We start from the raw sequence: 21255 nt of genomic DNA, 5'->3' as shown, positions 1-21255 counted from the left end.
GAAATTTTCCTATCATGTCTCTCACCCCAAAATTCAGGGTTATTGCACTACCAAATCATGACGGCAAAGGAGTCCAATTCCACCAAAGTCCATGCCTCAGATAGTAACATATACTATCCGGAAGGAGGTTTGAGGGCATGGAGTGTTGTACTCGGAAGCTGGATGGCCTGCTTTGGATCCATGGGCCTCATGAACAGCCTGGGTATATTCCAGGCCTATCTTGAAGAGCATCAACTACAGTCCCATTCCTCAGGAGCCGTTGGGTGGATATTCGGGCTTTATTCGTTCTTCACATTTTTCTGCGGCATCCAAGTCGGACCAATATTTGATGCCAGAGGCCCGCGAGCCCTGATAATCTGTGGGGGTACTGGCACGGTCCTCTTTTTGGTATTACTGGGATTTTGTACTGTCTACTGGCATTTCATGGTTGTTTTCGGCATTCTTGGTGGGATTAGTCTATCTCTCATCTTCAGCCCCTCGATTTCAATCGTTGCCCATTATTTTCACAGATGGAGAGGCTTGGCGACTGGAGTCGCCTCCTCGGGATCCTCATTCGGAGGCGTTGTGTTCCCACTTCTCTTTGAATCCCTAGTCTCTCGTGTCGGATTTGCATGGACAACCCGTGCTATTGCTCTAGTTGACCTTGTCGTCTTTGCTCTTGCCTGGATTCTGATTCGGCCACGGTTCCATCCAAAGAAGAATATCGGAGCCATCCTGCCTGACCTTTCAATGTTCCTCAAAGCAGATCTCATGCTCGCTAGTATGGGCATTTTTTTCATGGAATGGGGGTTGTTCGCACCGGTTACCTATTTAACTTCTTATGCCCTCTCTCACGGAATGTCTTACCAGTTCGCATTTATGCTTCTCTCGTTGGTCAACGCCGGTGCAATCCTTGGTAGATGGATCCCAGGGTATTGCGCCGATCGCATAGGGAGATTTAATACGTTTATCATTACCATCTTCATGTGTCTTCTCTGCAATGCGTGTCTGTGGCTGCTGGCGGGCTCTAGCAAAGCTGTCCTTACTCTATTTGCTCTCTTATTTGGATTCTCTAGTGGGAGCAATGTGAGCTTGGCTCCTGTCTGTGTTGGCCAACTTTGCAAGTTGGAGTCATATGGTCGATACTATGCCACAGCCTATGTGATTGTTAGCTTGAGGTGCGTCATGACAACACCCTGATGGTGAAAAATCATTAACACAGGATAGTACTTTGACAGGAATTCCTATAGCTGGAGAAATTCTCATGCGCTGCAATGGAGAATATTGGGGTCTAATTGTGTTCACAATAGCCAGCTACGCAGCAAGTCTGATTTGTCTCGCAGCAACAAAAGGATTTTGCTGTGGCTGGATGCAGGTCACGAAAGTTTTCTAGAAAAGACTCCATCAAAAACCCCGTTTGTATATGGGGGGAAATAGAGGACGTACAGAATGTCACAGTCTTTGTGCGACCAGTAGATGACTACCTCCATTTTGAAAAGCGATCGATGACAACCACGTCGAACTTGGGAAGTGCCGGTGAATCTGTGACGCCGGGGCTATGTCGGAAAGCCTATACGTGGACGCGAAAACATAAAATGCTCTGCACTTGCGGCAGTTGATCAGGCTTACTGAGGCGACTTCATCCACAAAGGGAGATTGATAACAACTTCTTTGAACTCGGCAATTGCCAGCGAACAATGCGGTGCTAGACTTTCTAGGAATAAAGATCGGGTCGGATAGGCCGAAAGACGATTCGTTGATTAGGGTTGACTGGTCTAAATGTTTGCGGGGCCTCCGACGAACAATCGTTTGTTGCTTATCTGTGTTGCGTCAACCGGAGTGATAACAGTTTGTATGACACGGGCGGCCTATATATCCCTCGACTTAGTAGCACACACGCTCGCTATGCAAAATCACCTTGCATCTCAGTGATATACAACCGCTAGCCATGGCCCAGACGAAAGAAGATGATGTATTCGGTGTCTCAACGGACGAGGATCTTACCCTTGAGCATCTGGGGTACCAACAAGGTAGGACCGCAGTGATCGTGATTTTGATAAGAGTGTATTCATTCGTCTACAGAATTTCGACGCTCGTATAGTTTGTTTGATATGGTAGGGTTCAGCTTCAGCATCGTTACCTGGTAAGAAACACTCTTGAGCGGAAACTGAAGGAGCAAATCATTCCTAATGGACATTAGTTGGACTGCACTGAGTGGCGTTTTTATCGTCGGCGTGGAAGCCGGCGGCCCACCCGTTATGATCTTTGGCTGGGTCGGAGTCTGTGTATTTACGTTACTTATTGGATTGGCCATGGCCGAAATGTGTTCACGCTGGCCGGTGGCAGGAGGTCAGTACTCCTGGGTGGCCATGCTGGCTCCCCCACGAGTGTCTCGGCAGCTTTCCTATATAACAGGATGGTACATGCTCACAGGTGTGTATTCCGGAATACGTTCGAAGCGGATGAAATTATGCTAAGCTCCCTGTTAGGAATACTTGCAATGGGCGCAGTGAACAACTCCTTCGCATCCAACTACATCTTGGGCCAGGCCAATCTGGTTTTCCCATCTTTCATCATTGAGCGATGGCACACTGTCTTAGTTGCTTGGGCTGTCGGGATTCTCGCTCTAAGTGTTAATGTGTTTGCACCACAGGCGCTGCATCGAGTTGCACGACTTATCCTCCTGTGGAATATTTTCTCCTTCATCGTTGTGATTATCACTCTCTTGGCAACCAACGACCATAAACAAGATGCCAGCTTCGTCTTTCAGGACTTCCAAAACATGACCGGATTTGGCTCCGCCATGGCTACCGTAGTAGGAATTCTACAAAGCCTCTTCGGCATGTGCTGCTATGATGCAGCCAGCCATATGACGGAAGAGATGACCCACGCAAGCCGAGACGCTCCAAAAGCAATTGTGCTGTCAGTCTTACTGGGAGCTATCACTGGCTTTATCTTTCTTCTTACTTTGTGTTTCTGTATTGGTGATATTGCAGCAACGGCGAAATCAACTACAGGAGTGCCGGTAATCCAGATCTTCTACAACTCGACCCAGAGCAAAGTGGGGACTTGCATTTTGGCGAGTATGATGACTGTCATTCTCGTTGTGGCATCCATTAGCTTGGTGGCAGAAGGATCTCGATCAGTTTATGCCTTTGCACGAGACCATGGTCTGCCGTTTTCTGGCGTGTTGTCGAAGGTTGAACCGAGGAAAAAAATCCCATTATACGCCATCTTTTTGACCTTGACGGTCCAGGTGGGTCTAAACGCGATTTACTTTGGTACAGAGACGGGCTTCAATACTGTAGTGTCAATAGCAGCCACTGGATTTTGTGAGTTAAAAAACCCGAAACTATTTGACCTTGAAGTCTCGGAGTATGACGACTGATATATTGTTCTGAACAGATGTCTCCTATGGTCTTGTCCTATTTTCCCGACTACTTGGCTATTTCTTCAGCCACCAGACCTCATCATTCACAGGGCCATATTCATTGCCACTTCCACTTTCTCTGAGCTTCAATGGGATAGGGTTGCTCTTCCTGCTTTTTGCTGTCATCAACTTCAACTTCCCTTCTGAGGCCCCTATTACCGCGGTTTCGATGAACTATACCTGTGCAGCGATTGGACTGGTGAGCTTGCTTAGCATTGTGACATGGTTTACCACTGCATCAAATCGCTTCACAGGCCCATCGGATGTTAGAAATCTGGTGGTCAACGGCGTGGAAGGCGTATCGACATTGCAGCCTATCCTTGACATGAAGCCAAGCAAGGAAAGATAATGTCTCAGAGTACTTAGGCTGCTTTTATAATAATTATCATTTTCTATTGCTCTACTGATGGAGATAGTCAGAGAACGCAGCAATTTTTTTTCTTTTGGAAAACCAACGCAATCTATAAGCTTTCAGACATAGGAGATTCTAAGGAATTTCATCTGGAAAGGGAAATATCAGGAGGAAAACTCACCAAGGAGAATGAAAGAAAACAGTAAAAGCAATGGAGAAAGCAATACGAAGTCCTGAACCAAACTCCAAAGCATAAATTCAACGATAGAGACTCTGCATAATAATCTCAGATCCATCTGTCACTCTGTCAATGAGAACATCGATTTCGGTGCGCTTCCCTGTGGAGATAAGACTGGTTAGAAATTCGTATTAGGAGAGCGAAAAACCCATTGACGAGGGAACCAAGCGTTACCTCGCTCAAACTCCATATCTAATTGCATCCGGCTGAAAATGGCGTAGGCCTCATTGAGGACATGAGCCTCGGTGGGAAAGCGGCCCTCTACCTTGATGGACCACACAAGACGTCGCACATTCATGACGGGGTTTTCGGTGACTGTAGCACTGCCGTTCTGGATGGCGTCTTTGGCGATCTCGAAGAGTTCCCACTCAGAGAGATCGGCGTCGCTAGGGTGGTAGGTAGCGTTCACGTACTTCAGCTCCTCGGACTGTCCAAAGTCAGCATCGTGGAGGTTTTCGTGGTGTCCGTGGTGGCCATGTTGGTCCTGATGGGCACGGTTGCCATTGTGGTCGAAGAAGTCGAACTGGTCGCCGTTGTCAAACTGGTTGTGGTGCTCGAATTGATCGAATCGACCGAACCCGTCGTGGTGAGCGCGGTGGGCGCGGTGACCACGGTGTCCGTGGTGACCGTGTCCGTGGTGGTGGCCGTGGTGTTGTTCGCCGGAGCCACTGGAAACACTTTGGGAATGGCGACAGCCACTACAACGATGTCGACAATGGCCAGAGCCGCCGGAATTATGCCGAGAACGGCTGCTACCGCGCGGTAAGCCGCCGGGTGAGTACATGAAAGACATTCTTTGGGTTTACCTTGTAAAGGCGACGTCAAATTCAGGGACTTGTGGCCTTCCTGTGTGAATGGAGAGGCCAATTGCCTCGATCGGCCTGTAGATGCTAGTCTGGTGGTTTGGCGATCAACTTTGAATGTGAATTATGAAAAGAGAAACTTGGAATGCTGTCGTTTTTTCTGTTTTCCTATGGTGTGATCTATCGTCTTGCTGGTTGATGATTCCATGAAGACGGAAATTCAAGTCATATAAATATTCGTCAGCGAGACACGATCCACGGAGAATATTGACAGTCTTCTTTGGAGTGTTCCAAAAATTAGAAGCATGTCTCCGTCGAGAATGCATTGTCCGAACTCATTGTTGAATGTTTCGATATCTATGGCTTTGTTCCATTATGGATTTTCTTTCATCTCGAGACGGGTTATTGATATACTTTCAAACACCGAGAGCCTTTTTTAGGAGACAATGAGCATAGAAACCGGGTTTGTCCACAAGATTCAGTACCTTGAAAGGATAGACTTCAGAAAAGGCCCTGAACAAAAAATCATATGAAACCGTAGACTTGAAGTTAAGACAAAGCTTTGTCGTGAGGAATTGGAAAGAAATGATACGACATTGTATCGTCATTTCTATTCTCCTAAGAACACTGATCTTGTTCTTTTCTTCGCAAGGCGGGACCCAAAGACTCCTGAATTAGTCGTAATTTGGTCGGCGACCGTTACTATTGGGTCTTAAGCAGCCCTATGCAACAATTTTTGGAAACATCCATTCAATATGTGTATAAAGACTTGGAGACAAATACGTTTCCCATCAGAAACTGGGATACTGCTGTCCAATTAAATCAAAGAGAGAATCGAAATTCGCTCCATCGAGCAAATCCACCATATTCAAGTCGAAGTTTGATTCTCCAGTGACATTATCATTGGCCAAGCTCGGGAAACGCATTTCTAGGGACAGTGGTGTCTCGGCTGAAAGGCTTGCTGTAGCAGAATTCATATCTCTGGACTGAGCAGACTCCGCAGAAAGTGATTGCGATTTCGACGGCCTGTCGCGAGAAAAGTCGGTCTGGCGACTCGCCGCCAACGCTGGGTGCAAGCGTTCCGTTTCTCGCCCAGAAGAACCTGGAACTTGAGTCGATGGGTTCGTATTCGACTGCGTATCGTCACTATTCTTCCTTTTTCTCTGCCCACGCTCATCGGACCTGTCAAAAGAGGTTGGAGGCCTTTCCAAATACCGAATAGCATATGGATGAGGATATTCTCTCTCGTCCGCATCGCTTTCTCTCTCTTTTATTTTGGTCAATAGTAAAGATAACGCCATAAAGCAGTGCTTGGCTGTCTCCCACTGAACAGACATGACTTTCAGATATTCCAAACATTCGGAAATTTCCCTAAAGTACATTAGCAGATGTATATAATGGTCACTCCGATATTATAGCTTACTGTAGAGCCTTTTCAAGGGCATATTGCTTTAGTTGGCAAGCAAATGCTAGCACCAATCCAGACATCCATGCGGCTGACAGGAACCCCGGCCAGAATAATGCTTGTCGACTGTCTGTTTGTGCCTTCAATGCAGCAAGAATTGACCTAGCGGCGCCAATGCATGTTTGCAATCCAGAACAAAATTCTGCAGTGGTCGGTTCGAGTGATAAGGACGGTCGATTAATGAGAAGAATCAAATGCTGATACAAGACCGTGAAGAATGGGCCGAAGTCAAAAGGGCTGTCAGCCGGCGACAAAGTGTGTTGCCCTGTAGATTTCCCCAGAAGATCGAGAGGAAGGCTGTTCCACCACTTGTGAACGTCGGTCACGAGAAACAGGACGGATTTTCGCGGGACAGATCTGACCAAGAGTGACTTGTGGAATATCTCCAAGGCTCGGCCTGTGAGTGTGCCGGAATCAACATAACTGGCAAGGATGTTCTCCTTTACACTTTGATTCTTGTGCTCATTCCTCATGGTGCCAATGGGTGCATTATATGGGTCTATTTGGCCGTAAGCCTGGCAGTCATCCGGTATAAGGTACTGCTGTGCATTGTAAGGTATGCCCCTCTGATGTCGAGAAGAGTGTATCTCCCGCGCAGCAGGCAGGCACACATCAATGTCCGAATCTTGGATACCAAGGGGTAGACCCAATGCCTGGCTGAGATATCGATCGATAGCATATGCACACCAAAATATGCGTTTTCGCAGGTGCCGATCATGCGAAGAAAGCTCACGGTATCGGAATGGACAACGATGCAGGCCGGCGTGAAGCATAGACCGAAGAATACAGCCACCGACAGTCGAAGCTGGCCGAAGTGACATGGTTGCAACTAGATAGACCTGAGTTGCTAAAAGTGCCTGAAAAGACGGTATGTCGTGTCGAGAGGAAAGAGACCCCAACAATGGGTTGATGCTGCTGGGCGACGGAATTGTACACTGGGTTGGAAGATCCAGATCCGATCGCAGAAGACTAGCGAGGTTGAAAACACATTGAAATATTGTCGTCCAGCAAGCACTCCGGTGGTCAGAGGTAGATTTGGCTGTTGTAAGTCCAGAGTTAGGACCTGCATAGAGTCTCTCCATTGCCTGTAGAAAAGTAGGCCCGTGCAGAAACGGGAATAGAGGATGCCAAACTTTGAAGTACATCATCATCAACTCCTTTGCCAGATCTAGTGGAGGTGCACTGCCTAAGACAGCAACAACAGTTGGGTCGTAAGTCCATTGTAAAGGAGACTCGCCCAATCCATCGGGGGATGTAGAGTCAACTTTAGAAGATGAGTGGTGAGTATGCGGCGAGTCATCGGCACCCAACAATGTGTCTTCAGCTGTTGGAAATCCAGTTCCTGATTGACCGGATGCATCCAAGCTGCCCGAAAATGCCTGTTTGACCGTGTTGATGAAATAAACTCCGCTGGAACTGCCGACAAAGTGGCTATCATCATTGGAGTGCGCCGTCAATGAGCCCCGTTCAGACGTCTCGGGCATGTATTCTGAGGAGGACTCCATCACGGATGGAGCAATGGCTCCACCAAGGGCCAGTCGGCATCCGACTCGCTGTATTCAATTCAAACCACAGAACAGACATGGACAAAGGAGGAGAGGACAGTACGGGAAGAGCAGTTCAATCCAGAGCGATGACTAATCATAATGGATTCGCGGTGCTCAGAAGCCGAAGAGCGAGATCGGACATCGACCATATGAACTTAGGGCAAGAGACAGCGGGGATAGAAAACCATGCGCATTGACAAGTCAATCCATCTCGGCGACAAGGAGAGGAGCTCGACACCTGAGGCCTGAATCAAAGAACAAAGAGAGCCAATCAGATCAAAGTTACTGCGCGAGTCACGTGAGTATTTCACCGCCTTGATCTGCGCGCCCAAAAGCTCCGCGACGCCGCAACTTTACGGCGGATTCGAAAGTCTGAGGAGCAGATGCGACGCAAGCAGTGCCCGAATTGACGTGTTTTGATCTTCTCGTCTTCTTTTCTCTCTGCCACCTCACGCCCTCACACCCCCCTCAGCCGAAAATTGGTGGACCAGTTTCGTCGACAACCTCTGAGCGCAGGGATCGCGCAAATCGCGTGCGAATCGACGAGCCTGCCGCGACGCTCACTCTTGCAACAAGGTGCATTGGTTGACGGTTTACTTGCGTGGACAGTCCGACGATCCCGTGCGAAAGCATTAACATTTGATCCAACCTACTGCCTATGCGATTCTCATGATGCCTCCGATACCCCCATTTGGGCCTGCGTTGATCTAGCTCTCAGCTCGCCCTTCGCTGCGACAACAACATTTGCACACTACTCCCCCTTATAGTGCCACATCTCTCTCTCTCTCTCTCTCTTTTCATTAGAGCTCGTTTTCCGCATTGCATACTCATCAATTTAATCAACATTCATGACCATGGCGGGAATGGAGGCGGCCGTGACAAACCATGTCAACGGGACTGCCGAGCACGCAGAAACCGACACACAACACCTTTCACAGCACGAGACCAAGAACGATCCATACGAGGAAGTCTACGACCCCAGCAAGCGGGACACCGCGCTACCCTCGGTGAAGACGGAGCCCATTAGTTCGACTTTGGAGGAATTTCCAGCGAGCGATGAGATTGAGACTAAATCTGTGGGGCTAGATGGGGTGGATGACCATCCGACCTCAAGGACAGTTACGAATCTCAAGCACGGGCTAACATCTCGCGCGTCCTCGTCTGAAAGATCATCACCCGCCACGTCGGTCAAACCTGCGTCAAATAAAAAGGCAGGGACGGGAGCTACAAAGAAAGGAACGGCCAAGAAGCCCGCTGCTAAGAAGCGCAAAGTGAATGACACCGACGCGGACAGCGTTGATGGTCGGCGGTCCAATACGCCCGTTTCTCGCACTAGCAAAACAAAAAAGCAGGGCTCGGTTTCAGTTGCAGGGTCTCCAGCACCGGAAGACAGAAAGCCTAAAAAGCGCGGAAAAAGGCCTGCGACCGGAGATGGGGACGACGAGGATGAAAATGAGATATTCTGCATCTGCCGCCGGCCAGATAATCACACGTGGATGATCGGGTGTGATGGGGACTGCGAAGATTGGTTCCATGGGAAATGCGTTGATATCGATCCGCGAGATGCAGATCTGATCGATAAATACGTCTGTAAGTCATGATATGACTATGGTTTCAACAACGCCACTAACCTAAGGCAATATCATAGGCCCTAACTGCAGCCAACGAGGCAAAGGCTGCACAACATGGAAACCGATGTGTCGCCTAATCGAATGCCGCCAGCCCGCGCGCGCGAAGGTCAAGCCCCCCAGCAAGTATTGTTCCGACGAACACGGCCGAGAATTCATGCGTCGACAGACTCGACACCTCAGGCTGGGCTCCTCGCGTCCACACAAGCCACACAAGTTACACGACGAAGATTTAGGCAGCATGGGCGGTATTCTAACAGCAGGTGACCTGAGCGCTGTCGTCATGGGCGTGGGCTCCGCAGAGGAATTCCGCAAACTCGGTAACCGCATCGTCTCCCCACCGCCCGAAGCTGATGAAAACGAGGCAAGTCCCGTGGACGAGAAGCAGATGACCAAGTCTGCACCACAGAGCAGCAACAAACTGGGACTTGACGTGGACGCCAAGGACGTGGTATACACGGCCGACGAGTCAGCGAGGCTTGAAAAGCTGCGCAAACTGCGTGAAGAGCTCCTCCACCGCAAAGAGATGCTCGCCGTGCGGACGAGTTTCATCGCCTTGGTACGACAGCGGTCCAAAAGTGTGGTTGAGGGGTTGAAGCTGAATGATCCCAAAGGCGGATGGAAAGATATCTGTGGATTCGACTCGCGGTTATCCTGGTCAGATGAAGAGTTTGACGAATGGCGACTTTCGGATGCCGGGAAAAACGCGCTCACACAAGGCACCGCCGAGTCCCTGGCGTCGAGTTATCCGATCATTCCCACCTCCACGGATGCCGATGGCGATACTGCGATGGGCGTTGAGAATGGCGAAGACGAGATGGCATTTTTGACTCGCGGTATCTGCACCAAGAAACGTTGCGAAAGACACAAGCAGTGGGTTAAGGTGCAGCAGCAGGACATTGTGTTCGAGGAAAATACCGCCGACGAGGACCTTGCCCAGTGCGAAGATGAAGCACAGGCGGTGGTGGAGAGGGCAGCGTTGAGGATGTGGGCTGAGACGGATGCCGAATAGAGTCGGGCGGAAGGAAAACACAAAAGCTTGATACCCTCTTTTACCTTTACACTTGCCATCAGCTCATGGATCGGAGTTGGTTGGTACTTTGCCAGAGACGGGAATGCACACGGTCTGTCAGAGTAATTTGCATGGCGAATGGCGCTTGGAGATATTGGGACCAGTGTTCGTATGGCTCGCAGTGATGTACAGCCCGGAATAGACGAATCCAAAGTTTCACTTAATCGTGAATCATCCATGTAGAGACCCACCCTAGCAGCCCTGAATCCAGACACTCCATTTCCCTACACCACTCCCGGCCCTATCCTTGATCACCTCTACCACTTGCGCCCCCTTGACATCCGACAGCAGGAGATGGGTATCAATTCCTTGGTCCAGGGTCTTCGCGAGCAGATTAGACAGCAGAGACGGGCCAGTTGGGTGAAAAATTGAATGGAGCTGATCATCTCGTGTATCTGCTTGGAGGTGCGTGCTTGATGCTGCTTTCCCATCTGCCCCCGAATACATCGATCCCAGACCGTGGGTATTAACAAGTAGGACAGAAAGAGAAGATTCACACGCACGAGACAAGCGAGTAAGCGTGCGCAACGCACCAGCCAGCAGAGCAGCGCCCTTGATCGGATTCGAAGCGCGAATAACTCCCTCGGCGAGAGTGTCGAGGCCGACGACGATGAGAAGTACCGCCCGGGGATCCGGGGCTATTCGGTTCGTCTGGTCATCCGCTAGTCGTCGCGAGTGCATCTCCTGCAACTCGTTCGAGACTTTACTGATGGCCTGTGCCGCGCCAGCAAAATCGTGCACCGGGAGTAAGTGGACCGAGTCGAGGCGCTGGATTGCTTCATCTTTGGATAAACCATTTGCTGAGTGAGAGGGATGTGGTGATAGGAGATCATTAAGTAGAGTACGTGCAGCAAAGGCGCTGGACGTGTTTGGGTGGATAATGAATGCGCTTGGGTCTGGTGAGGCTTGTCTGGAGCGCAGGTGTGTTGTGAGCAAGTGTCGCGGGATCTGGCCAATATATTCATCATTCTCGGGGCTTTTCGCTCTTATTCTGGAGAAGCCGATGATGACGCCGGGGCGCAATATGCTGGAATTGGGGTGGATGCCATTTTCCAGGTCGTGCTGGAGACTCCAAGAGTTCTTGGATTGTGGTGGTTTGGGTGTTGGCGAGGGAGAGAGCAGCGTATCGGCCAGAACGGGGAGCGCAGGCTCGGCGGAGTAGAAATTGGAAGTGGCCATACTAGTGCGACCTTCCTGGTATACAGTAGTGCATAGGTAGGCAGTATAGGAAGTTGTTGGCGGAGGGAGAAATGTTGGAAGAAGTGCTTAGGGAGATAGCCCCACCTACATATTCACTCTAAGCAGTACTACAATCTATCTCCCTCTGATATAGTCGACAAAGCAGCTAGACATTTTCTGGTAATGCGAATTCACCACAACGCTAGGTGACGGTAAATTGGGCGCCAAAAATGGCGTTCAAGGTAGCTCTGAGAAAAAGAATCAGTTCCATCTCCGAAATAAGCACTTATCTATATCATTTCCAATTCCCCATCCCAATTTCACCTCCAACAGAGCTTCACCATTTAACAATGTACCTTTTATGATCATACGGCTTCATTCTAACTTGCACGTACGAGCACCAGTGAGGAGCTCATGACAGACCATGAATATCTCTGTTGAATCGTCAATCGCCTTCACCAGTAATAATTCTAGGTCATGATCTTCGCCGCCATCTGCAGGCAGTCTTCTTGAGATTCTTGTGCCTGCTTCTTCTCTGGTCAGGCTCCAGTACTGAACTGAACCTACATACAAGAATTCGCTATACCATTCTCGCAAATGGTAGTAGAACGACGATTTCGATTATGATTCCATCACCCCAGTCGAAGTCCGGAAGAGTACCTGGATCTTGATCACCCATCCAATCAAAACGCTCATAACACTTGGTTGCAAGTTTTGATATTTATAGCACGACATCGCGGCGCTTACCGGAAATAAATCCGGCAACACGTCTTTGATTTGCCGTCACTGTGCTCAAGAATCGTTCGTTTTCCCAGGAAAGCTGATGACCTCCTCAGGCGAACTGAGTAGAGTTTCAACACTCTCCCATGACCGGTCGCAAAGGATAGAAAGAGACAAGTGGTCCGTCACTATGAGGATACCCGATGAAAGAGACGGGCAGTTCAATGCAGAGCATAATGCGTCTGGTCAGAAACCAAGCTGCTCAAGACGCGTCTCTTCACCCCCGACTTTGAAGTATAGTTAACATATACCTTCAATAATCGCCGGTTAGCTTGAGTCCGAATCCAGAAGGAAAAAAAAGAAGCCAAGCAAGACCTACCAGCTCATACCAACAAGCGCCATGAATACGCCCGCAATGCTTTGGCTCATAGTCGAGTGCCCGCTTACCATCCAGCCTAGACCTATAATCATGCAAGTCTTAAAATGCCCAACAACCGTGCTGCTAACAGGACCCGAGGCCTCGATCACGTAGAATTGAGAGAGGTTGACAAGAAAGGCGCAGAGACCGCTCTAGTAAAAGTAACAATAAATCTTAGCCATCGGAACAGAGACTATGCTAGGAGAAAATATTAAGACAGCCTTACCAATAGAAGAGAGGTATATAACCTCCCTGAAAGAGCATTCATCGACGGCAACGTATCAAAGAAAGGCACCGAACACAGCAGTAGGCCGGTGCCGAGGGATGATTGGTTCAACAAGAGTTGCATGCTGGTCACGTCGAACTTTTTGTGATACCTCCCAACCAGGGTTGTATATAGGGCACTAGAGCACACACCGACGATCGCAGCAAAGGCCCCCGTGGGAGATGTTGTTTCACCACCGGCGGCTGTTGTGACTGTGTCGTAATAAAAGACAATGCCGACCCCGCTGCACATGATTACCAGAGGCATAATAGATGCCTTCGGGATTGTAGCTTGGTAGAGCAAAAAGTTCGATAAAGCAGTGATTGGCGTCAGTAGTAGCCTGACTAGCTGGTGAAAAATAACGGATGAATATGCCAGAGATATGTTTTGCAGCACGATCTGAGCGCACATCAGTCCAGCTAGGTGAAGAATTCGATGAGGCGGTATTGATTTGGCCACGAAACCACCTAAACATGGACGCGACATAATCCAAAGAGTAATGGAAGTGATCAAGAAGTGGAAAGAGGTAAAAGCCATCTGGCATTTCCGAAGCGATTCGTGGGAGAAAATCGATTTATTGGTAAAGACCTTGGCCATTGTATACTAGTGAGTATTGAGTCTTTCCGGTAGGTTCATCAACTTACAATCAAAACGGTGGACACAATATTTACTATGATCCACCCCGCCGCTCGGACATTTGAAGCGCTTGAGCGTGCAGCAGCACGTGGTGTTGGTTCGAGAGACTCGAGTTCGATGAGGTCGAGATCTCCGAGAAGCTCGTATTTGGTATCGCTTGATTGTACATGAGCTGGCGAGTTGAATGGCCAGAAGTTTGGCCACTCGATTGCTTCGATCTTTGACTTGAAATCTTGGATCGAAGAAATCATGATTCTTGAGGCAAGGTGATCACCTGCAAAAATGACGCCTCTTGTTTAATATTATGGGAATTGTTTTTCTTAAAGGATTCAAACATTTCCTTTTCACAATTAAATTGCGCGCTATTAGCGAAGCCATGCTAACGGAAATGGTAGCCAAAATCTTGGACGCATGTGGTAATCTGGTGTTGTTCTTGAATGTGGGTCCGAACGCTAATTGACCGCGCTAGACCACCCGCCGCTCGCGATGGCCGAAAACAGTTGCACATACCGTTTCCGACCGGGACCATCATTGTACCCTTCGAATAGTGCAATGATGCTTATGTGCGGTATGCAGGCAGCGCACGATAATTCTCTATTTAGGGGTCGTCTTCTCTGTGGCCCCTACCCCTCACAGACAGAGAGGGCATTGGACTCTCTCAGCCGAGATGTCTCGATTCAAGTTTTACGCCAAGCTCGCAATTCTGGCGATCGTCTTAATGACTACGCTCCATTTAGCCTATCCTTCTGCGCCCTCCATCTGGCATCTGAGTCGCGTTGCTGCCGGATACCAACATACGGCCACCTCTAATGCCCATACCCATCTTAAAGAAGATAAGGCTGAGCCAACTTACGATAAAGGAGATCAGCAGGGCCCAACTTATCAGCCCCAAGAGAACGTCGCTATTGAAGAAGAATCGAGTGCGACGTATGCCACTCAAGAGAGCGTTGCGCATCAGATCCAGTCTTCCTCTGCAGAACAAAGTAGCCCACAAGCTCCCCAAGAGCCTGAGAAGCCGAAGGATGAATTCGACGACCTGCCCGAAGAAACTGCGGAAGAGCGACACTGCTTCAGGAGTGAAACACAATCCCCTGACCCGATCCCTAAGGTCCTGAACTTCATATGGCTCAATCGGGCTGAACTGTCCTTCATCAGCTACCTGAGTATGCGAGCCGCGCTAGTGTCTCTCCAGCCAGACCGGATCAATCTACACCATACCGGCCTCAACGATGACAACAAATGGTTACGGAAGCTGCGCGCTAATCTCACCCTCATTCACCACGACCTACACCAGGAATATCCGAAACAAGTCGAGGAGAACTGGCATCTAGCTCACATCTCGGACGTGATGCGGCTAGACATGATAAAGCGCGACGGTGGGATCTACTTCGATATGGATATTATCGCTCTTCAACCCTTTGACAACCTGCTACATAGCACGAAAGACGTTGTTCTCGGCCACGAGGGTCGCAACCGCGGTGGGCTTTGCAACGGCATCCTTCTAGGGCGAAAGGGCGCTGCATTCTTGGACCGCTGGACGGCTAGCTACAACACCTTCGATGTACGTGAGTGGAACACCCACTCGGTCATGCTCCCCGCAGAGTGGTCCATCGCGTTCCCCGAAGAAATCTGCACCCTTTCGCCACAAGTCTTCTTCTGGCCTAGCTGGGGAGACGGTATAGAGTATATGCACAGGCTACTTACCGACGCCCAGGCCAGAGACTTTGAGAAGACTCTTGCCAGCCACAATGGCAGTATGTACCCGCATCAACTCGCTTATCATGCCTGGCACCAGGTGACGCCACAGCTGGACAGCTTAACGCCCGAGATTATAAAGACGCAGAACACTCGGTTCAATATGCTGGTTCGGCGATTTATAGAGTAGACGAGAGAAAACCTATCTTACATAAATTTGTCGGAAATAGAAACTAAATCTTATAGCGGCTTTATTCGGGCGCGCCTTACCCCCTCATTCGGCTCGCTTTCTGATTACACGTTACGCCAATGTCCACAGGGAACTTGGATAAATCCGTCGGAGCGGAGCAAGAAGAAGATATTTCATTTTGGTGGAATGCCAATCTCCAGCCGGAAACGGACAATTTGCAGATCGTGTATTGTTTAATAACTTAAGTAAGGGACCACCAGATATTCTTCTACTTTCCTCTGTAAGGCCCACGACAACACCAAGATTTGTGTATGGTGCCACCCTAACGACTTGAATCATGATTGCTGTCAATGGCTGCAGGATTTTGCAGATTGTTACCGCATCATTTTTTGCATGGGTTTTTCTTACCACGTTCCTTGGTTATTTGAGCGACAATGCGACATGGCCAAAGAACCTGTCAAGTATTTCGAGCAAACTTGCGAGCGACAAAGCGTTTGCTCATATCCAGAATGAGACTCTTGGGGTAATAATTCCACATTCCGCTTCAGGATCCCTAATGCTAATTCTCACTTAGTTCGGACATGTCTATGCTATCGGATTGAAGGAACGTGCCGACAAACGCGATTTCCTCACCTTAGCAGCCTCGGAAACCGGTTTCAAAGTGGAATGGCTCGATGGAGTTCTACCATCTTCGTTACAACAGAAGGCTATGCCTAGCGTACGCTTTCCTATCACTGGTCAAATAACTTTATACTTACCACTGATATAGGGATACAACATTTCAGCCACGGTTCCAGCTATTATCGCATGCTGGCGTGCCCATATGAACTTTTTGTTAGAGTATGATATTGCCTTGGATCTACAATCTAATTGAATATTACTAACAAAATGCGTTAGCGTTATTGAAAACGAATATTCTTCTGCTCTTGTTCTCGAGGACGATGCCGACTGGGATGTGAACATCAAATCCCAACTACACGAGTTTGCCCGGGGGTTGCATGCTTTGCAGGGCGAAAGTAAAGTCTCCAAGCAGCATCCCTATGGAACAGATTGGGATCTTCTTTGGATTGGAGGATGTGGATCCGCCCCATTCCCGAACGAAACCAAATTCTATGCCATCCCTGACGATCCAACATGCCCGAATATCGAGAATCGAATCACGCTTGGTGGAGTTCCTGACAACTGGAAGACACGATTCCCAGATGATTCTACGCGATTTTTGTTCAAGGCGGAAGCTGGTTGTTGCACATATGGTTATGCCGTTTCAAACAAAGGAGCAAAGAAAATCCTTGCTCAGCTTGAGCTCGACCATATAGACACACCAGTCGACCTCGCCCTGAGTGACTTGTGTGGAGGCAAGGGCCGTCGACAGATTGATTGCTACGCGCCTTTCCCCCAGATTATTGGCACCTACCGACAGGCTGGCCCATCCTCCCGTCTTTCAGACATTTCCAGCAGTGAAGCGAGCGAGATCCGGGAAGAATCATCTGTCAATGTGGGGTATAGCACGAGACTCAATATCCAGAGACTTGCTGCTGGCGATGCAACTGTTTTCTCACAGTGGGACAATCAACCATGGACAGAGAAAGAAATCAGCGTACAGGAATTTGTCTATCCTAGGGGGTATCTGGTCAACTAATGACCCGTATATTCAATAAGCATGATATAAATGTTAGTTTTCTTACACTAACTCCATTTTAAGGCGCAAGGTTATTCCGAATTATACCACTTTTATAGAATATAAGCTATACTTCTGGAATTAAAGTTGAGATGTTGAGGTGCCTTGAATGGAAGAGATCGAATTTGATCCCCCGTTTCTTCCTGGGGTACGCCGGTTTTATGTCAAAGCTGAGCACTCATCTCACGGTGTCGGCTATACGCTGATGTCCTTCGATTTGTGCATTGCATTGCATGATCTCGTTACTGGCTCTCAAGGTCTTGTGTAGTGCAGAAGGTTTTTTAAAACCGGCATGGAAAGATTCATGGCTGGTTCTCCCACTTCCTGTCTTTTTTGAAATCGAGTGCACTTTGGTACCCCCTTCTACCCCGTCCCCAAAATTCTCTTCTATATTTTGTCCCTCGTTCGCCCTTCTTGTCTGACACTGAGAAGATACCGTTGTGGGTGTATATGACGAAGGAGAACCATTTATATTCACACTGATTAGCATGGTTTGATAGGTGGTTTATTTACGAGGGCAGCGCATATGTTGTGTTCCATGTATGGAGTTCAGAGGTTAAAGGTTTCAATTTCTCATGTCTGATATCGATCTACCAGGCAAAGAGGGTGGTTAATGTAGACTCTTTCCTTCCACATTTACCAACCTCACATTCTTCGCAAGCCCAGTAGTACTGACTGTATCAACAACTCCATTTTCATCCCACGAGAAATCCACACTCCCACCACCCCGCAACCTCAACCCTCTCACCTTCCCACCCTTCCACGCCGCCGGAATAGCAGGCCCCAACACCACAACCCTTTCTTTTCCATCCCCTGAACCTGAACTCTTATATTCCCCTGGCAAATCCACAGTAAGCATACTCAGGACCGCTCCCAGATATCCAAAATTAGCATCAATCTGGAACGGTTCCGTGGGCGGATTCCCACCCGCATAGAGATCCAGCCCGCTCTGCCCAATATTCAAATCAATCGCCAGCCGCAGCTCGTAGTACGCATTATTCGTATCATTCAGCCGCGCCCAGCACGCCGACCGCCAGACCTTCTCCCAACCAGCATTGGAGTCCGAGATGCCCGGTCCCCGGTCCGTGAGCGAGATGTTCACCGCGCGCTGGATCGTCTCGTTCGTGTACCCGTTCTGGTACGATGAAATGCTCCAGCCGGGGTACCAGCCTACTAGATGTGACAGATGCCGATGCTGATCACCTTGCACGTCGTATCCGTAGCTGTCGGGGAGTTTCCATTCTTTGATCTCGCCCCAGGACCCGATGTGCAAGCCTTTGTCTAGCTTTGCCAGGCTTCGCTGGACTTGGGCAGTGAAGCTAGTGTTGGGCTCGGAGACGATGGCGGCGCCTTGGAGAGTTATATCGAAGAGTTGATAAAGGAGCTGTTGCCAGTTCGTGCAGCCGAAGGTGACGGGCCCGTGTTCGGGTGAGGTACAGGGGTTCACGACGAGAGTGCCGTCGTTGGTAAATTGGTCTTCTTGGAGCTGGGAAAGCCAGAAAGATGTTACACCTTTGAGCAATGGCCATCCTTGGGTCTTGAACCAGGTGCTGTTGCGGGTGTAGTCGTAGTGGTCCCAGACGTGTTGCATCATCCAGGCTGGGGCCGCGGGGTAGTCGGCGGATGTTTCATAGTTTTTCATTCTGTTGATGGGTTGTTAATTGGGTTTGATTTCTCACCATAAGACATAAAAAGAGAAGTTCCGTGCAAAATAAAATAGAAAAGCGTACCCTGTGTGGCCAAAGATATTCATCTCGTCGTGCGTTACCCAGCCCTCGTCCGCTCCGTAAAGAAGGCGAGATGTTTCTGCGCCGCGAGGCATCCAATTGCTTTCCATGTAGTTAAACAGAGCTTTCGCTAAGTTTCCTAGTCCTGTTGCCTCTGCCCCCCAGTGGTTCATCTGTAGGTTGATGTTGGCGTGGTAGTCTGCGCCCCAGGAAGCGGTCACCGTAGGACTCCATATGCCCTGCAGATTTGGTGGAAGACTGTTCTCTCTTGAGGACGAAATAAATAGATGTCGGCCGTAGTCAAAGAGGAGCTTCTCCAAGAATGGATCTCCCTGAGTCGAGTTCGCGTTATATGCAGTGATAAGCGCCGAGAACTCTGTTCCAGCCGAATTCTGCGTGTCTGGCAGCTCTAAGGTAAATGCATTGGACAAGGTACTGTAGTCCGCCACGTGGGTCGCTCGGAGCTCCGACTCAGGTTTTTCAATAGCAGCTGACACGAGGCTTTGGACATGCTCTTCAGGATCTGCTCCTTGGAAAGAAAAGTTGTTGGTGGGATTGCCTTTGCCAGCATCGAAGTTCGTTCCTGCAGCGATGACAAGAGTGAGGCTCTTGGTGCTACTAGAATTAATGTGCAACGCCCCAGTAGAGTTATCACAGTGCCCCGAAAGCGAGCTACGGGCCATAGTGTCATATTTCATGCCCAGAGGCGATCCAACCTGCGTCAAGCCGGTCAAACGAGCGAAGGTCGCCCCGCAGGTGGCATTCCAGAGAGAAGTTGACTCAACGAGCTGGTCAAACCAAATCGAGACGTTTGATAGAGGCCTTGGAGAGGAAATATGGTAGACACAGACTTGATCAGGGTAGCTGCAGTAAACGGAGCTTGTGTAGGTTCCATCCAATGTTGAATAGGTCGTGGTGTGGATGCCATTGGAAAGATCCAGGGAGCGGTTAAAAGAGAGCACATTGTTCATGCCATTGTCAATCTGAATCGTCAGATTGGCTAGTGAGTGATAAGAACCGTATCCATTTATATCGCCGTGCAGTGCACTGTCGTCCCCTGTTCCATTCTTCCAGATAAAAGCACGGATGTCGTTTAAGGTGTCTACCATGCTAGAATTGGGATTTCCTCCACGATATTCCTAGTGCAGTTCATGTTATTATAATCTGACTAGATGCATATTTAGCAAGTCTTACTTCAACTTGGAAGGGGCCTCCTTCCCACAGCTCATCGTAGTTGAGATTTAACTTTTCGACACCTGGTTCTCCGAATGGCATAACTGATGATTATTGCAGTTAGGCCATTTGTTACATTCAGCACAGTTTTGTTTGTATACCTCCAAGCTTCCCATTTCCGAGAGCGAACGCTTCATTGGTTGTGTCCCACGAAGATGGGCTAGAAGACCACATTGACAGGGCAGCCGTTAGCATGCCGTGCCAAAGAAGCAGAAAAAGACATTCGAGATGCATGGCGGATGAACCACTGTCTCGTCTCTTTTTTTTTAGGAATTAATCTACATCTAGGCCAGCGGAAGGTTTATATGATTGACTGGCTTTCCATCATCCTCAAAGTCCCGATCTAATTTTCCGAAACCTTACTAGGGTTACACGTATATATCGGATATTTAGACCTACTAATGAGAAATGCTAATTGATGAGGTGGTGCGAGGCTTCTCTATAGGCTGAAATATGCGCGGCTAAAGGCCATCCAGTCAAACAGATTTTGCAATGTACGCTCGGGTCTTTGGACCGCAAAGTGGAAATAACCGAGGGCCAGGGAGTAATTCTGCATCCAAAATAGTTGGGCTGAATGGTAACGGCCCCCTCATCCTAGATGTGTCGATCCTTGCAAGTGTTGCAGTGACATAGTGTGGGGATGAGAGGGGTAAAACTCTCGGCTGAATAAAACAAGCCAGTGTCGACCACTACAATAATTAATTTATAATTAATTTACGGAAGTACTTAGGGCTATATGCAACTTAAGAAACGCGTTGAATAGTTGAAATAACGTATTTTATGGTCACTAGTAGGTTGATTGGCCTGTGCTAAAGTGAATTTAGGAGGTCGCGAGTCCGCCCTCCTTAATTTGTAGACTGTATTGTTTCCTAGATGGCATGTATAGTAATTAGTAGGAAATTAACCAGTTTAGGGTAATTAAATCGATGGTCTCTTATAGGTTAGCTAGCGGTGGCTACAGCAAGAAGGCAGTTTGAAATATTGAAATACCGCTACTTCA

General features: G+C 48.8%; 11 protein-coding genes across 11 annotated transcripts; 5 read left to right on the top strand and 6 right to left on the bottom strand.

Moving 5' to 3' along the window:
- Positions 1-57: 57 nt before the first annotated feature.
- Positions 58-1372, top strand: N7510_011284 (uncharacterized protein; the record flags this gene model as incomplete). The annotated part of the gene is made up of 2 exons (XM_056983209.1): positions 58-1157; positions 1207-1372. 2 exons carry the CDS (start codon positions 58-60, stop codon positions 1370-1372), a joined length of 1266 nt encoding a protein of 421 aa, XP_056828703.1.
- A 555-nt stretch (positions 1373-1927) lies between these two features.
- On the top strand, positions 1928-3758 carry N7510_011283 (uncharacterized protein; the record flags this gene model as incomplete). Its single annotated transcript, XM_056983208.1, has 5 exons — positions 1928-2009; positions 2062-2122; positions 2180-2412; positions 2469-3311; positions 3385-3758. 5 exons carry the CDS (start codon positions 1928-1930, stop codon positions 3756-3758), a joined length of 1593 nt encoding a protein of 530 aa, XP_056828702.1.
- A 359-nt stretch (positions 3759-4117) lies between these two features.
- N7510_011282 (uncharacterized protein) lies at positions 4118-4792 on the bottom strand (the record flags this gene model as incomplete). The annotated part of the gene is made up of 1 exon (XM_056983207.1): positions 4118-4792. The coding sequence occupies one exon, from the start codon at positions 4790-4792 to the stop codon at positions 4118-4120; it is 675 nt and encodes a 224-aa protein (XP_056828701.1).
- Positions 4793-5593: 801 nt separating this feature from the next.
- Positions 5594-7772, bottom strand: N7510_011281 (transcription factor domain-containing protein; the record flags this gene model as incomplete). The annotated part of the gene is made up of 2 exons (XM_056983206.1): positions 5594-6173; positions 6226-7772. 2 exons carry the CDS (start codon positions 7770-7772, stop codon positions 5594-5596), a joined length of 2127 nt encoding a protein of 708 aa, XP_056828700.1.
- Positions 7773-8668: 896 nt separating this feature from the next.
- On the top strand, positions 8669-10454 carry N7510_011280 (putative PHD transcription factor; the record flags this gene model as incomplete). Its single annotated transcript, XM_056983205.1, has 2 exons — positions 8669-9404; positions 9463-10454. 2 exons carry the CDS (start codon positions 8669-8671, stop codon positions 10452-10454), a joined length of 1728 nt encoding a protein of 575 aa, XP_056828699.1.
- A 252-nt stretch (positions 10455-10706) lies between these two features.
- On the bottom strand, positions 10707-11693 carry N7510_011279 (uncharacterized protein; the record flags this gene model as incomplete). Its single annotated transcript, XM_056983204.1, has 1 exon — positions 10707-11693. One exon carries the CDS (start codon positions 11691-11693, stop codon positions 10707-10709), a length of 987 nt encoding a protein of 328 aa, XP_056828698.1.
- A 1095-nt stretch (positions 11694-12788) lies between these two features.
- Positions 12789-13693, bottom strand: N7510_011278 (solute transporter; the record flags this gene model as incomplete). Its single annotated transcript, XM_056983203.1, has 2 exons — positions 12789-12983; positions 13058-13693. 2 exons carry the CDS (start codon positions 13691-13693, stop codon positions 12789-12791), a joined length of 831 nt encoding a protein of 276 aa, XP_056828697.1.
- A 38-nt stretch (positions 13694-13731) lies between these two features.
- N7510_011277 (uncharacterized protein) lies at positions 13732-13983 on the bottom strand (the record flags this gene model as incomplete). Its single annotated transcript, XM_056983202.1, has 1 exon — positions 13732-13983. The coding sequence occupies one exon, from the start codon at positions 13981-13983 to the stop codon at positions 13732-13734; it is 252 nt and encodes an 83-aa protein (XP_056828696.1).
- Positions 13984-14399: 416 nt separating this feature from the next.
- On the top strand, positions 14400-15617 carry N7510_011276 (uncharacterized protein; the record flags this gene model as incomplete). The annotated part of the gene is made up of 1 exon (XM_056983201.1): positions 14400-15617. One exon carries the CDS (start codon positions 14400-14402, stop codon positions 15615-15617), a length of 1218 nt encoding a protein of 405 aa, XP_056828695.1.
- A 337-nt stretch (positions 15618-15954) lies between these two features.
- Positions 15955-17256, top strand: N7510_011275 (putative LPS glycosyltransferase; the record flags this gene model as incomplete). Its single annotated transcript, XM_056983200.1, has 4 exons — positions 15955-16140; positions 16192-16335; positions 16387-16457; positions 16515-17256. 4 exons carry the CDS (start codon positions 15955-15957, stop codon positions 17254-17256), a joined length of 1143 nt encoding a protein of 380 aa, XP_056828694.1.
- A 649-nt stretch (positions 17257-17905) lies between these two features.
- N7510_011274 (glycoside hydrolase family 95 protein) lies at positions 17906-20429 on the bottom strand (the record flags this gene model as incomplete). Its single annotated transcript, XM_056983199.1, has 4 exons — positions 17906-18938; positions 19026-20161; positions 20217-20299; positions 20357-20429. 4 exons carry the CDS (start codon positions 20427-20429, stop codon positions 17906-17908), a joined length of 2325 nt encoding a protein of 774 aa, XP_056828693.1.
- Positions 20430-21255: the final 826 nt, after the last annotated feature.

The sequence above is a fragment of the Penicillium lagena genome, assembly GCF_028827675.1.
Source record: "Penicillium lagena strain IBT 129212 chromosome Unknown utg000008l_segment0_segment0, whole genome shotgun sequence".
NCBI classification, from domain to species: Eukaryota; Fungi; Ascomycota; class Eurotiomycetes; order Eurotiales; family Aspergillaceae; genus Penicillium; species Penicillium lagena.
Note: the sequence above shows the minus strand (reverse complement) of the source record. Positions and strands in the feature narration are given on the sequence as shown.